Here is a 15,991-nt window from a genome sequence, read left to right as displayed (position 1 = left end):
AAAAAAAAAAAAAAGTCCTCCAAGGTCGAGAAGGGAGAGTGTTGACATGTCATGGGGTTGTTATCCAATGTCATAAAACAATATGTGTACTGACTGTTTAACGAGAAACTATTTGTTCTGTAAACCTTCATCTAAAGTACAATTAAAAAAAAATGTTACAAGTCATTGGATGACTTCCTGATTTCCCATTTTTTTCTCCTTTCTACTCTTCCAAAAAAAATTTATGAAGCATATATAATGCTTATAACCAGGAGAAAATAAACTTGTTTTTTTAAAAAGCTGTCCTTTGAATTAGATTGAGGCTCAAGATTAAAAATTCAAAAACAGGGAACACTTGAGATGTCAAAGTCACAAGTCCAACTGTGGAACAAAGGGACCAGTCCCAGCTTCTTGGCCTTTCCAGGGAATACATCTCAGTCAGTGTGATTATTAAGTCTTAGTCATTCAGGTATCCAACTTAGTTGTTCAGGAGAAGTGGGCTACATCCACAGTTAATTTGGGAGCGGTGAAGCTCTGCTGTTCCTGGGCCACCCAAAGCCCAGCCACTCGGTCCTATTTAGCACACAACTGCTATTTAGGACACAACAATAGAGATTAGGGTGAACTCCATTCAAATTTCAAAGTAAGCTTTATATAAGCTTCTGTTCTTGTTTCCTTTGAAATTAAAATAAATTTTTTAAAGTGGGAAAGCTAGGTCACAAGTTCAAAGAAAAAAAATTTGGCGCGGTGCTTATTTAAATAAACTCAACTAACAACAGAAGATAAACGATGATTGGGGAAATGCTCAGTTTGAACAATAGTCATAGCTGTTTTCATTAACACTGACTATATACGAGGAGCTAAACAGGTGCCTTTACACACATTACGTCTCCGCTTCTCATACCAACCCTACAAACTACACATTATTATCCCCATTTTTTGGTTGAAGTAACTGAGACTCAGAAAGGTTAAATAACTAGCTTGTCACCAGACCACAGGTGATTAAATCTGGGATTCAAAAGACTTCACAGTCTGTTCTCTTTCCACATCACTATACTGCCTTGCCCTTACCAGCAAAGATTTCAATTAACATCAATAAACTAGCAAGAATTAAAACAAGGAGACTGAGTTCAAGAGGGAAAGGCTAGAAGTAGGAACACCAGTTAGAGTGTGTTAAACTTAGGACAGCAAAGATTATTAAAATAACACAGTCACTATAAAATGATGAAAGTTCTGTAAGATTTACCATGTAAGTAATAATGGCAAAAGCCCCTTAAAAAATCCAAGCTCAAAAAAATCAAATTCATACGCTCTCATCATTTCAAAAAAATACTTTCCTTAAATGGCCCTTTGCAAATCTTTGAAGTGCTTTTTACCTTTGTCTGTATGACGTCCTGCTTTTTAGAATCTCTATTTCATCAGTTAGGTGCTTATAAACAGTGGACAAACATTTGGCCCAATTACACATAGCTGGAAACTGAAGGCCAAGTATAGTATTAAAACAAATCGTTCTTCCCTACAGCATGTACAGAAACATGCTGAGTTTCAAAAAGAGAGTCAGAAAGCCCAGAGTTCAAAGACCAGTTCTAGCTGTGTGACCTGGAGAAGTTAACTTCCCTGAAGTCAGTTTTGTCATCTGTGAAATGGGAAGTAATAATCTCTATTTCACAAAGCAGTTGTGAAGATTAATAAATACCATACATAAAGACCATTTCAGTGGGTGCAGGATAAGTAAATCTAAGTTTTCTTTTTCCTACACTTTACTATCTTTCACTCACAATGAAAAGAGAACACAGAAAGCTTCCTCAAACTAAAAGCTATGTGTATAACACCACTAGACAGGGAATCTGAAACCAAACCACAGTACAGTCATGGGTCACTTAACGTCCATGACACCTTCTGTGAAACAGGACGTTATGTGACTGGATGTTGTGCGAACATGCCTAAATCAACAAGCAACAGCATTCACTGATTTTCCACCTTCATGTTGTTTAATAACCTTTTGTTTCACTTCCAAATTGATAACCTCTTTGCCTCTTGTTACTGCTATCACTAGCACTGGTTTTGCTGCGTTTGGGAGGCACAATGTGCTTCACAGTAATATTTTCAAAAGAAAATTGAAAGAAAAATGCTTCAACACTCGAGACGCACAAAACACGAGATTGGATGCTGCTGCCTACGAGTAGAAGTATACAATACACTGTTATACAGTAAGCTTTTTATTTGTAAGCAGAAAAAGTTCACATTAAAATAACAGAAAGTACAGGACATACATAAGCCAGTAACATAGGTGTTTATAATGACTATCAAGACATGTGTATTACAGGTTATATACGTACTGTATCATTATACTCCTGGCGGCGCAAATACAGTCGCTTTGTATACAAGAGGCAGGAGATACACACGTTGCAGGTCGGAAGCTGCTGCATTCACTACGTCCATTTACATCCACTATGTCCCATTTTCCAATCCGGGATTTCTGAACTCTATTATAATCTTATGGGACCACAAATGTATATGCGGTTGGACACTGCACAAATGGACATTATGCAGCATGTGACTGTAACCACAATATGTTAATGCCAAAAGATTTTACCACTGGCTTAAAGGTGAGCTAACAACATTTACTGAGTTACTATCTTGTGCCCACATACTTTCTTGTTTAATCTTTGTAAAGATTATGTGATATAAATGTGATTATCTAGATTTTACAATGTGCAAAGAGGCTGGGAGAACTCATATACCTTGCCCAGAGTTACACAGTTAGTGCAAAGCAGAGTCATGTATCATGTGATGGGTTACATCCCACCCATGTTCTTCCCAGTAAAAACAATATGGTACCTCCATACAATGGATTATATGTAGCTGTTTATAAAGACTGGGTAGCAGAAAACTAAAGACACACACTTACACACATAAATGAGTACATGTCAAACTGCTGAAATCTGAATAAGTGTATTCTGTGCATTTACTCACACACACAATTAGAGTAGTAGAGAGAACATGGGCTTTGGAATTAAAACTTGAGTATCAAGTCCTGGCAACCTGTGACACTAGTAAACACACTGTCTCCATGTGTGGCAGTCAGGATTAAATAAGGGCTCTCCAAAGAGCCAACCTGACATGGAGAATCTGAGGAGTTTCAAAAATTCCTGATCCATGTGCACTGCAAGACAAGAAACCTGGCCAACACTGCGTTAGAAGACCTCAAATATCATTCCTAAAGCCTAGGACTGAGGGGTATAAAATTAGTAAATCTATAATACATTTGGGTAACATTAATTTATAAAAAACTCCTTTCTCTCCTTCATGGACCAACATAATAAGTAAAATATCATAATGCTTCTAAGGATGTCTGGTGCCTCTGATTGTCAACTGATACCATTTTTCTGATTTTTTTTCTCAAGCACTGGGAAATATGGATGGTCTTCCTAAGAATTTAGCTTTGAAAACTTATTTCCTAAGCAAAGAAAAAAAAATCTCAAGTGTAAAGTTTAACCTCAGCTCCATTTCATCAACCACTGTCAAAACGGTGGGGGAAAGCAAGTCTGAGATTCCAAAGGCAGAGATTTATCTATGCTTCTAGCACTTCATGATTTAAACCAAATTACTTCCATTATTCTTAGTGTGAAACAAAGCTATGCAAAAGATAAGGCATGGGATATGAATCTTAGGAACCAAAGAGTCTTAAATTAGGTTTAACTTTTAACTTCTACTTTATAACCAAAAGCAACATTGCTGGAGGGAGTGAGAAGGGGGAGCCTTAGGCAGTAGGGATTTATTCAGATGATGGAACTTTTATGATTCATTAAGTTATTAGCAACAGATATACACTATATATGTAATCTTGAAACATGTTAAAAGAAATAATTAGAAACAAAACTAAAATTAGGAAAAGAGAAGGAAGACCAGGGATGACCTAAGCAGGAGTTCTTGCAGTACAACTTAGGGGAAAAAAGAGAAAAGGCAGGTCAAAAACATCAAAACCTGGAACTCATACTGTTTGTAGAGAGGAGAGAACAGACATCTGGCAGGGAGCAGGCAGAACTGAAGAATCCAGGTGAGAAGAGGTACCGGATGACAGGTACAGGCTCTGGAGTGACAGTGGCTCTAAGGTCAAATCCAAACTCTATCACTTACCAGTTTTGTGACTCTAGGCTAGTTACTTCAATCTCTCTGAACCTGGGTTTCCTCAGTAGTAAAACAAGGATATTAATAGTTCCTACTTCATAGAGCAATTGTGCAGATTAATTGAGATAATCCATGGAGAGTGCTTAGCACAGGTCTTGGCACATAGTATATGTTCAGTAAACACCACCTGTTATTACTAGCAATTATTACATTTAAATCCTGGCCCTGCCACTTGCTAGCTGTGTGACACTGAATAAGCTGCATACCCTCTCTGAGCCTCAATAATCCCACAAATACATGGGTAAGGTGATAATTACCTTCCCCACAGGGTTGTACTAAAGATTAAATGAGATATCCCATATATGCTGCACAGTCCACTACCTGGCACAGAGTAACTCAGCACTCCTAACTGTGGTGGGAGCTGCTGTCATTATCATTATCATGAGTCAAGGAGTCTGACTCTCTTCCATTGTTTCCCAGACAGGAATTACCCAGCACAGAGAACACAGATGAGGGGCCTGGAGAAGCACCCAAATCCCATGGAGAATTTCCCTTTAATTAGACTGAGCTAATTCTATTACTAAAGACCACCCATAGTTTTTCTTAGCAAAATCATCCAAGTTCCTTTCAGCTGCAAAGTCCTGACCTCACCAGGAGTAAAGATTAAAGAGACAGCCACATAAGCCAAAGTGAACACTTTACCTGGAATTTCTGGGTCTGTGCTTTCTGGGAGACCTCTCTGGCTTTAGCAAAGGCAGCACTGAGCTCTTCGATCTCAGAGTTAAGTTCTTCAACCTGGGGAAAAATAAGGAATGGCAGCCAGCATGCAAATGTCTCTCTTCTTTCTGCACAGCTCAAATGCTTTTCCCACTCAATTGTGAAGTGCTTAAGATGAAGGGCTTTGTAGTCAGACACAACCTGAGTGGGATTTCTCGTCTGGCTGCTTACTAGCTGGATGACTAGGCAAACAGGCAAGGTACTTAACCTCTTTGAGGCTCAACTGCCTCAACTATAAAACGAGGATACCACCACTCCCCCAGTTATAGGATTGCTAGTGTTAAATGAAGTAGTATGTGTAAGTGCTACCATAAAGCCTGGCTCATAGAAGGTGTTATTATTTTTGTCCATAAACAGATGGCCCACCCAACAACCTAGCCTGGCTATTCCCAGAATTCCTCATCCTCTAGTGACCTTCTCCTATATCCCAGTTCAGCCACGAACTACCATGGCCACACCCTGGACTTTGCCAGCACCCAGAACAGTTGCACCACTGGTGCCTCTTGTCTCTGCACACCCGAAATGCTTGTCCTGCAACATACTGAAGCTCTCCAACGTCAGCTGGGCCCTGTGCACATGATACAACTGTTATTATGAATCAAATCTCATTTGACACTGATGACTACTCAAACGCTTGCACTCCTGTGGCTTCTTCAATGTCACAGTTTCCTGGTTAGCTTCATACTTCTGCAACCATTCCTTTTGTCTCCTTTGTGCATTACTCTTCCTATCCCTGAAATCTTGATGTTTCCTACTGTGCCATCTTCTGCCTTCTTCTCTCCCACTCTATATACACACTCCTTGGATAAGGAGACCAAATTTCAGAATTTTAATTCTCATCTGTAAATGAGTGATTCCCAGGTCTACATCTCCAGGCCTGAGCACAGCTCAAATAAATGGTCCATATGCTCCTCAAAGACCATACTATCTAAAAGGACACATCAGCTCCACCATCACGCCCCATCTCACCATCATATTCCATCTTCTATGCTTTTAACTGAGCTGGTGACACCACCATACCCCTAGTCAAGCAAGCCAGATACCTAGAAGTCATCCTTGACTATACCTTCTCTGAAGTTCTACATCTTAACATCAAATTTTCCCAAATTCTAAATATTCCTTGAAAGAAGCCCCTCCCTCTCCATTCCTATTTGCTATGGCCACAGCTCTAATTCAGCCTTCCTTGGCTCTCACTTGGGGCACTGGCCTACCTGCCCCCATTATCTCCCTCCTCCAATCCACTCTCCCAGTATAAGCCAGAAACCTTTTCAAAATGCAAATGTGATCACACACCTCCTCTTTAACAGCCTTCAGTGGCACGTCACCCAAGCAGCTAAATATGATTGACTAATTCCACCACCACTGGCTGGCCCCTTGCAATCTCTCCAGCTTCCTCTCTTGCCTCAGTTAAATTTTGTACTTTAGGCTCTGGCAACCCCAAAGCTTATGGTTCCACACACACAGAGTAGGCTCTTTCCTAACTCAATCCTTTGCCAATGTTCTCTCCTGTGTCTGGAATGGCCTCCCCGCCCCTGCCTCCCTTCCCAACTAACTCCTACTCACCCTTTTAAGATTCAGCTCAGGCATATTCTCGTCTAAGTACCACTCCCCATCCTGCACATGTACACTTTAATCTGTATTAGATACCCTTCCCTCAGCTTCCACAGCCCCTGCACTTCCCTCAGTCACAACATCCATCACTCTTCATCTTTCTTCCCCATCAGACGTGTAAGGAGAGCTGGGTTTTCACCTCTGCGTTTGTGTCTAGCACAGTTACTGGGACACAAGAGATTGCTATATTAACTAAAGACAAGAAAACTAGCATAAAACTGTCAGCCACCACCATGGATCCCTAAGGCAACAACCCAGGTAGCTATCTAATGGGTTCATAGTCATGGCCTTGCCCTTTATCTCAATTCCTTTATCTCAATTTCCTGTTGTCTTTCGAAAGCCTAGACTTGCACTGTCCAATATGGTAGTCACTAACCACATGTGGTTACTGGGTATTTGAAATACGGCTAGACTGAACTTAGATGTGCTATAAAGAGTGGGAAAAAAGAATGCCAAATACTTCATTAATAATTTTGTTTTATTGATTACATGTTGAAATGATAATATTCTGGATATATTAGGTTAAATAAAATATATTATTAAAATCAGTTTCACGTGTCTCTTTACTTCTAATATGGTTATTAGAGAATTTAAAATTACATATGTAACTCATACTATATTTCTACTGGACAATGTTGGATTAACCCAAAACTCACTGTTATCAAGTCGATTTCAACTCACAGCAACCCTATAGGACAGAGAAGAACTGCTCCATAGGGTTTCCAAGGCTGTAATCTTTACAGAAGCAGACTGCCACATCTTTCTCCTGCGGAATAGCTGGTAGGTTTGAACCACTGACCTTTCGGTTAGCAGCCGAGCACTTAACCACTATGCCACCAGGGCTCCTGAACGCTAGATTAGACAAGTGAAAAGAATTTCCATTTGACTAAAGGACCACTTCCCCACTGTCCATAGTCATCTCATCTCTCTTATAAACTTTTTACCTGAAGCTAAAAATTCAGGGCAGGACAGGCCAGTCACAGCAGCTAATAAAGAAAAATCTCACTTCAGGTACATCAGACATACCTCTTTTTCCTTTGATTTTAATGCCATGGTTAGACCCTGAATGGCTTTATCCCGCTTTAAACTATTCTTCTTTTCTGTAGCAATTTCTCTTTCCTTCTCTCTTAGGTCCTCCTGAAGTGCCTAAATTAGATTAGAAAAAGATTCACTAAGTTGATGCGTTCCAACCAAAATGCACTGTAAATATATCTTTAAGAACACACTCAAATGGAGTTACTCTATCTTATTCCTGTCAACCTGTGATTAATGTTTCCAAGTAGAGCTGAACGTAGTGGCTTCAGCTCCAAGTTACTGTGTTAGCGCTCACGGCAATAGGAGTGGGTGAAAGGATGGGATCAGATCAGTTAAGATGATGACAGCTCTTCTATGGGAAGGACTCCAATGCCCTCTGGAATTTGAATACCATCACATCAGAGTATTCGAAACCATACCAGGTTATTCGGGGGAAAGAACAGATCATTAATTTCATTCCTTAATGCTACAAAAGCTAGCAGAGAATTTGGTGTGATGGAGACTAAACTATACATTTAGAGTTTGAGTTCATTTCAAAAGATAATCACCACTGCCTCCCTCCCAGGCTGTTGTGAGGATTAAACAAGATAATGGATGTGAAAGTGCCTTCTAGGCTGGCAGGCGCTACACAAATGCCGGCTGTTGTGACTCGGGGAGCATGGAGCATGGGCTTTGGGTTCAGGCAGGCCGATATGAATCCTTGCTATACCTCTTCCTAGCTATATGATCTTGGTCAAGTCACCTCATTGCTCTGAGCCTCAGGTGCCACATGTGCAAAGACAGTTATTGCAAAGACTGAGAAGACCTCTGTAAAGTGCCCAAAACTTGACTGACACAGTAGCATTTAATGACAGCTATCATCACGCAGAATTATCTATAGAACTCAGAATAAAACAAGAGGTAAAAGTAGGGTAAACCTTCAATAAATTTTTAAAAATTTTATCAACATACCTGGATCCTCTCTTCAAAGCAATTTCTCTCCTTCTGATGCTCCATATGTATAGCCTAAGAGAAGACATTAATTGGTGCCAAGGAACCCTCCCTCCAATAGTTTCCCTAGAACAAATGGAATGAGTGCCTCATTTACTTACTTTCCTCCACTGCTTTGCAACTCATTAGAACAGAAGTGTCCCCTCCTTCTCTCTATCCCATCCAAAGACCCACCCAATTTGAGAGAATTGTAAAGACAAGTAATCCCCGTTAGTTGATCACCAACCCCACAGAGTGTAGACCAAGGTGCTGCTAAACAAAATGGAAAAGGCATGCTAAAGGAAAGCACCTGGTAAGTGGGAAAGAGGGTTAAATGAGAAGCTGATTGCAAGCAAAAAACAACTGATGAGGCTAAAGAACGCATCACGGTGGTGGGAACAAAGACTATGTTCTATAAAGAAACCAAGGCTTTTCATGAACATCCAGAACATCCCCTGTTGTGATGGTACCACATGCAGCAGTCACTCTTAGCCTCACAGGAATGGAAGGTCTCAACCAAGGCCTACCTGAGTTTCCCAGTCCTGCTCACCCTCTCCAAAATGGTTTGCCGTGGAGGCTGCCCAGTGTGGGAGGAAAAGTCCAGAGAGGCTTTGGAGGCAGCTACTAATAGCCCACCTCTTGGAGCCTGAAAAAATATAACTCTTCTGGGCCTGTTTCTAAACTCTACGAGGGGACTGTGAGCTCTTGCAAGCTGACCAGGAGGATTAAATGAGAAGGGAAGCTGAAACCTTTCATGTGCTACCAGGCCCAATACAAGTTAGTTTTCTTCCTCCACTGCCTCTGAAGTTTCAGAGCAAAGCTGGCCTAAGCTGCCTCTAATCATGCAAATAAAAGGGACATGTACAATGTACCACAATTTTATCCTTAGAAAACCCAAAGGATGAAAATAAAGGCCCCAGACAATAACAAATTAGCAAATGGTGAAACAGAGGCAAGCAGATATGAGACTGTCTTTTAACTAACTCTTTAAAACACAAGGCTGGGGAGGGGGAAGAAAAAAAACCAGGCCCTGACAAAAGCAGTTTCTGCTATCCCTCAGCTGACAAGGAGCTAATATTTAGAAGCAGACTGTGAGTGAACCATGGGGAATGGAGGTGTATTCCATTTCCCAGAGAGGAGTATGGTCTGCTAATTAAAGTACCCCCTCCATGTCCTGTTTCCTCACCTCAGTTTCTCTTTCCTTTTCTTCCCTTAGAGGAGCAGAAAGTCCTTGGAGCTCTCCAGATGACATATTCACATCAGGAGATGCCATCTGAGATTTCTCCTCTTTAAGGCACTGAATTAAAGCTTCTTTGCTCTTCAAAGACAGCTTCAACTCCTCAATCAGTCTGAAAAAGAACAAAATTTAAATATTAATTCTAAGCTGTTCTCTTAGCTCAGTGGAGCCGAAGGAGGTAGGAAATGGGGTCAGACATCTTCAAAGCAGACATGTCCAATGACTGAACATAAACGGAATCACATTTTGCAGGTCGGAGACTAAGGGCCAGAATTCATGTGACATTAACCAGTCTCCCTGCCTGCAGCCTAGCTAGCTGAGCCAATCTCTGAGCTGCCAGACCATGGTCTGATCTAGTCACACCCCTGCTCAAAAACATTCAACAGCCCCACCATCCAAAGAAATCCTTTTTCCAAAAGAAACTGGGCCCCAAAGCCCAAACACAACCAATAAAGCAGAGCTGTTCCAGTGAATGTGAAAAAACATACTCACTTTCAACATAAAGTCTAAACTCCTCAGTAAGACATTCAAGGCCCTAGATTTTAGGGCCTAGAAGATCAGAGGCTCCTGGTGACAGCTTCAGTCTCATCTCTTACAGGAAACCATTACCCTCTCCATCACTACCGACCAACCTCACTTGCAGTTCCCTCTATAAGCCCAGCAGTTTCATGCCTCTAGACCTCTGCCCACACTATTCCCTCTACCTAGAATGCCCTTCCCAACCTTACTCCCACCTGCACCTGATAAACACTGTTAGTCCTGCAGCAGTTAGCTAAGCATCGCCTATCATAAAGTAAGCTTTGCCAACTCACACCCCTAGTACCGCCATCAGGTAGAGCTGAACGCATCCTTCTCTGAGCTACCATAATACCCTGTATCAACTGCCCTTGACCATGGCAAGTTGTTTAACCTCTCTGAGCCTACACTTCCTCAGCTATAAAATGGGGATAATAACTTGTTTGTGTGGCCTAGAGATTAGCTATTTAATACAGCTCTACACAGCTCCTGGCATATGGCAGAACTCAATAATTGACAGTTGTTATAATTATTACTGTTTTTTTCACACATGATCATTTGATTGTTTTCAAACAGCTTTACTGAGATATAGTTCACATACCATACAATTCGTCCATTTAAATTATTACTTGTTTGAATATTTGGCAATTAACATTTTATCAGAGGACCCTCAGAAGAGGCTTTCTGCAGTTAAGCCTAGAAAGCAACTTGGTTTGATAGAAAGAGCAAAGGCAAGGAAATCTGACAGCGTGATCAGCTTTGCTTGGGTGTGGGGCAGGGAAGGTTTATCAGAGGAGGAGTCCTGGGCATTGAGCTTTTAAGAACTGAGGGTGGGGATGAAGAAGCCTTGTCAAGCAGAGAGAAAGGCACATGCAAATCTAACAAGTACCAGCTCCCTGAACAAAAAGTGAGATAAAAGTAGGTAAAGCACCCAGCAATGCCTTGGGTATAGAAGGTACCAGGCAGTAACACTGAAATGTCCCTCAAAGCTTAGAAATAGGAGCGAGGCGGGTCAGGTGGAGACTATGGCCATGTTGGAGCACCAGGCCCATCCAAGGGAGCAGCCTCCATCCAGCAAGAAATGGCCCATTGCTGCCACATCTTCCAGGTTTTCAAGAGAAGCTGGAAATCCAGACTTTTACATGAATTTAGATTTTTTTTTTAAATACTGGCAACTAATTCAAATTTTTAAAAACACTATGTAAGCCAAATAAAATGTATCTGTTGGCCATATTGGCTTGCAGGGCTCCTCACTTTTGACTGCCTTAAAGATAAAGACTACTGAAAAGGCCAGACTGAAGGATAAAGTAGCTAAAGCATGAACCTAGAAAGACACTGGCAGTGCCCATCCAAGTGGCGCCCTCGGCACTAAGGGTTCAACACTCTACCCTGCTCAACAATGGGTCAACCTGTGTGACAGATCTAGTTCCATTTCACCAGGGCATAACCAAGAACCCCTGTTGCAACTCAGTGCTTAGCAACTAACCTGAACCTGGATGTAGTGTCCTAGGCAGGCCTGCCTTCAGGGAGGGAACACGCTGATCCCAGTCCCAGGGGAGTTCTACCACAAAGAGAGTCACACCCTCAGCAAGCATCCGGAGTTGGCATCCAGCTGTTGCATCAGTCTCTGGGAGTGTGATCAGAGTACATCTACCCCTGACAGACAGATGGTTTCACAGTACTGACTAATCAGGTTTCTGTACATATTCAGGTAGGGCCAGACCTAGGCCATGGGAAACCCTAGAAACATACAGGCTTTAGCAAGGCCCCGCCCTGACCACTCACTTCCACGGAAACGTCAGTTAAGTACCCAATAAACATTAACCCTCCCCGAAGTTCCTCTTCCAAAAAGATGAGATGCTAAGTTTCTGTGGCATATGCTAACAGAGACTTTCCTTTGTGATGACCTTGAAATGCGCCAGGTTCCATACCTTTTCATGGGCTGTTCTCCCTGCTTGACAAGGCTTCCTCATCCCCACCCTCAGTCCTTAAAAGCCCCACACCGAAGCAAAGCTGATCACTCCCTTTCTTTTGTCACAGCGCTGAGCTCTGAACTTACTCTAGCATAGCACCAATCACAATGAATTATTTATCCTGCCCCCAAGGTGGGAGCACCATGTAAGCAGGACAGTGTTCACCTCGGCACTTCCAACACCCCCAACACAAAGCAATGTTCAGTTGCTGGTTAATGAATGAATCTATACCTCCTTTAATTCAAGCCTAAAGCTAGATACCCAACCACCTCCTAGACTATACTCTTCAAGTATCCAAAGATCCCTCAAACCTAATATGTCAAAACTGAAAATATCACCTTACCCCCTCCACCCAAAAACATCTCCCCTTCTCCCTTTTTTCCCCCAAACTTGGCAAACTGCACTACCATCCCACAGTTGTTCATGCCCAAGACTTCGGTGAGGTGGTCTCACACAGCCTTCTCCTTCATCTCCCAAATCCAATCACTCAACAGGCCCTTCAATCCCAGCAAGTCAATTCTACCTTCTAAGTATCTCTCTCTGCCTGTTCCACCCCTAGTTCCATCATTTTGGTCCCAGCCACCATCATCTCTAGATTTCTGCATCAGCCTCAGAACCAATCTCCTTACCCAACTCCACCACCAATCCATTATCCATAAGGCAGCCAGAGAGATCTTTTGAAATTTAAATCTGATCCTGTCACCTCCACCCTCCTCTTATATACACAAACTCAAACTCTTCAACAAGGTCGACATGATCTGTCCCAGCTTCCCTCTCCTCATCTCTTCCCACCTCCCTTCCAGAACACAACACTCCAACCATCAGTACTTCTTTCAGTTCCTTGATCATGCTGTGTTCCCTCTTGCCTCTGGAGTTTCACACATTCGGTTCCTGTGCCTGGAACACCCTTTTTTCCCTTTTTTTGTCCAAGTAATTCCTCCTCATTCTAGCACTTCCTCCAGGAAGCCTTCCCTAATCCTCCTAAATTGACTCAGATACATATCTTAACCCAGCATTTATCTCATCTAGCCCTTATCACTCTGTCCCACCCTCCGGCCCTTCCACCTAGCTAGACGATAAGCTTAAATTTAGGATCTGGTCTGTACCACACCTATATTCTAATCACCACTATGTTGAGAAGAAGATACTCAGTAAACATTTGTTAAATAAAGATAAATATTTGTTAAATAAAGGATATAATGATCCAATAGAACCAGTGAATTAACTGGTGAGAATTTGTCAGGATCCTCACAGGGCCTTTCTCAGGGACTCTTTTCAACCTTACCCTCAGACTCTCTCCTTTCTTCCCCTTAACAGGCCCCAGGAACTGTCTTCTCTTCTTTGGTGGCTGCCCCACACATTGTACTTCCTAGGCTCCCTATCCCAGTTTACCTGCTGGGGAATTGTAACTCCCTCAGGTCCCGTTTTCTTACTCCCACAAAAGACAAGCCCATAAACCTTCTAGGGGCTTCAGTGCCAATAATCTAGGAGAGATACAGGGGAAAATAGAAATGATTCCTGGGAGAAGGGCTCCAACTCTGTCATTTCTCACAGTTCAGTGGTTCCAAAGTCTCCACAGATGGTGCCAGAAAAAAGGCTTGTACTGGGGAAGGGGGCGGGGGGTGGTCACCAAAAGGGCACACCTCCAGGGAGGCTCCTCTTCCTAGCCATGAAGTCAAGAAAAACACAAGGTCTCAAATGGGTAATCTAAACCAAGCTGATGTTCACTTACTCACTGTGCTCAGGTGCTACACCTCATAGAAAACTCAGTGTCCTCACAAATCCTGAGATTATTAATCCCAAAAGTTCAATTTTCCAGATGAAAGCTAAGAATAGGTCACAGAGCAGCAAATAAATGCTAGCCCCTCTAAACGTCAAAGCTAGGGCACTTCAATAAAAGGAGACCATGGACTCTCCCTCAGAGCCTATTTATTCCTCTTTTACAGATAATGCTAAAAGGTTTGCTCTGATTTCCCAACCCATAAATAAACACAAGCAGCAGATTCAAAGCTCAAAAAGTGGGAGCAAGAGAGAAATAAAGGGAACAGCAGTTGGGGATCCAAGACAATTAGGCACAAACCTAAACAACATGGTGGGCTTGTCAATGCATTGGTACTGAGCCACCAAGAAAAAGTAGCCATAGTCAGTATCCTCTGTTTAAGGAAGCAGAAAGTAGGTCATTTGTTTTTGAACAATTTTTATTAAAATCCAAATAATCTTGGCTCTTCAGTGGATAGGTCACTAGTTAGCTCAAAGTTTTGCTTTTGTTTAGTTAACTCAATCTTTCACTAAGTGACTGTCAAAGCAAAACGAGAGGGTCAAAATATAAGGTTCATGGCAAAGAATAAAACCTCGTCTCCTGACCAGTTTTTATCAAAAGTTTAGTTGCAAGACATAATGTCCATTTGGTCCATCCATCTCTCTGGGCTAAACGACACATACTTTATTCTTAGACTATCAAAGAGCTCTATATGTGGTCCACATTGTTTTGGTCCCTTGCACTGTATTAATCTGGGCCCTGAGCCTGCCATAAAAGATATAATGATCAAAATGGATCAAGGACCTACACGTGCAAGCTAAAACCATAAAATTTGTAGAAGAAAATGCAAGGGCAATGCTGTTGGGCCTAGCTTCCAACAATGGATTATCTAATATAGTAACAAAAGCACAAACGGCAAAACAAAAGATAAATAAATGGGACCTCATAAAAATTAAAAACTTGTATTCATCAAAAGACTTTACCAAAAAAGTGAAAAGACAAGCTACTGACTGGGAGAATAACTTCGGAAATCACATATCTGATAAGAATCTACTCACCAAAATATATATAAAACTTTGACAACTTAACAACAAAAAGATAAATAACCCAATTATAAAATGGCCAAAGGCCTTGAATAGACATTTCACCAAAGAGGACACTCAAATAGCCACCAAACACATGAAAATATGCTCAACATCATTAGCCATCAGAGATGAAAATCAAAACCACAAAGAGATACAATTTCACTCTCACTAAGATGGCTAAGATTTAAAAAAAAAAAGAAAGAAAATGGCAAATGTTGGCAAGGATGTGGGGAAAACGGAACACTTATCCATTGCTGGCACGAATACAAAACGGTACAGCCATCGTGGAAAACAGTGTGGCGGTTACTCAAAAAACTAAAAACAGAACTACCATATGATCCAGCAATTCTACTCCTAGGTATATACCCAAAAGACTAGAAAGCAGAGACTCAGACAGAGACTTGGATACCAATGTTAACTGCAGTACTCTTCACAATAGCCAAAAGGTAGAAACAACCTAAATGCCTATCAACAGATGAATGGATAAATAAAATGTGGTACATACATACAATGGAATACTACTTAGCCAGAAAGAGAAACGAAGTCTTGATACATGCTACAGTATAGATGGAGCTTGAAGATATTATGCTGAGTCAGTCACAGAAGGACCAATATTGTATGACCTCACTTATATAAAAAGATAAGAAAAGGCAAACGCATAGAGACCAAAGTTTATTAGTGGTTACCAGGGGCAGCAGGGAAATCCTAGTGGCGTAGTGGTTAAGTGCTAGGCTAGGGCTGCTAACCAAAAAATCAGCAGTTCGAATCCACCAGGCACTCCTTCGAAACTCTATAGGGCAGTTCTACTCTGTCCTATTGGATGACTATGAGTCGGAATCGACTCAATGGCAATGGACGGACGGAGGGGTAGGAGGGGTGGGGGACAGGAGGGTTAACAGTGATAGAAAAATCATATTGA

At 41.7% G+C, this 15,991-nt stretch overlaps 1 protein-coding gene across 7 annotated transcripts in view; it reads right to left on the bottom strand.

Annotated features, from left to right (window-relative positions):
* The window catches only part of CDK5RAP2 (CDK5 regulatory subunit associated protein 2), a 233,404-nt gene that overhangs the window by 159,444 nt on the left and 57,969 nt on the right, over positions 1–15,991 (bottom strand). For all 7 annotated transcript variants that reach the window (XM_023727350.1, XM_023727354.1, XM_023727352.1 and 4 more), the window contains 4 exons: positions 9,689–9,851; positions 8,485–8,538; positions 7,525–7,644; positions 4,813–4,905 (listed from right to left, as the gene is read on the bottom strand). In XM_023727350.1, coding sequence (XP_023583118.1) covers positions 4,813–4,905; positions 7,525–7,644; positions 8,485–8,538; positions 9,689–9,851 — 430 coding nt within the window. The remainder of the gene's footprint in view (positions 1–4,812; positions 4,906–7,524; positions 7,645–8,484; positions 8,539–9,688; positions 9,852–15,991) is intronic.

The sequence above is a fragment of the Trichechus manatus genome, unplaced genomic scaffold (assembly GCF_000243295.1).
Source record: "Trichechus manatus latirostris isolate Lorelei unplaced genomic scaffold, TriManLat1.0 scaffold00016, whole genome shotgun sequence".
NCBI lineage: Eukaryota > Metazoa > Chordata > Mammalia > Sirenia > Trichechidae > Trichechus > Trichechus manatus.
This window is presented reverse-complemented; position numbering and strand designations above follow the sequence as displayed.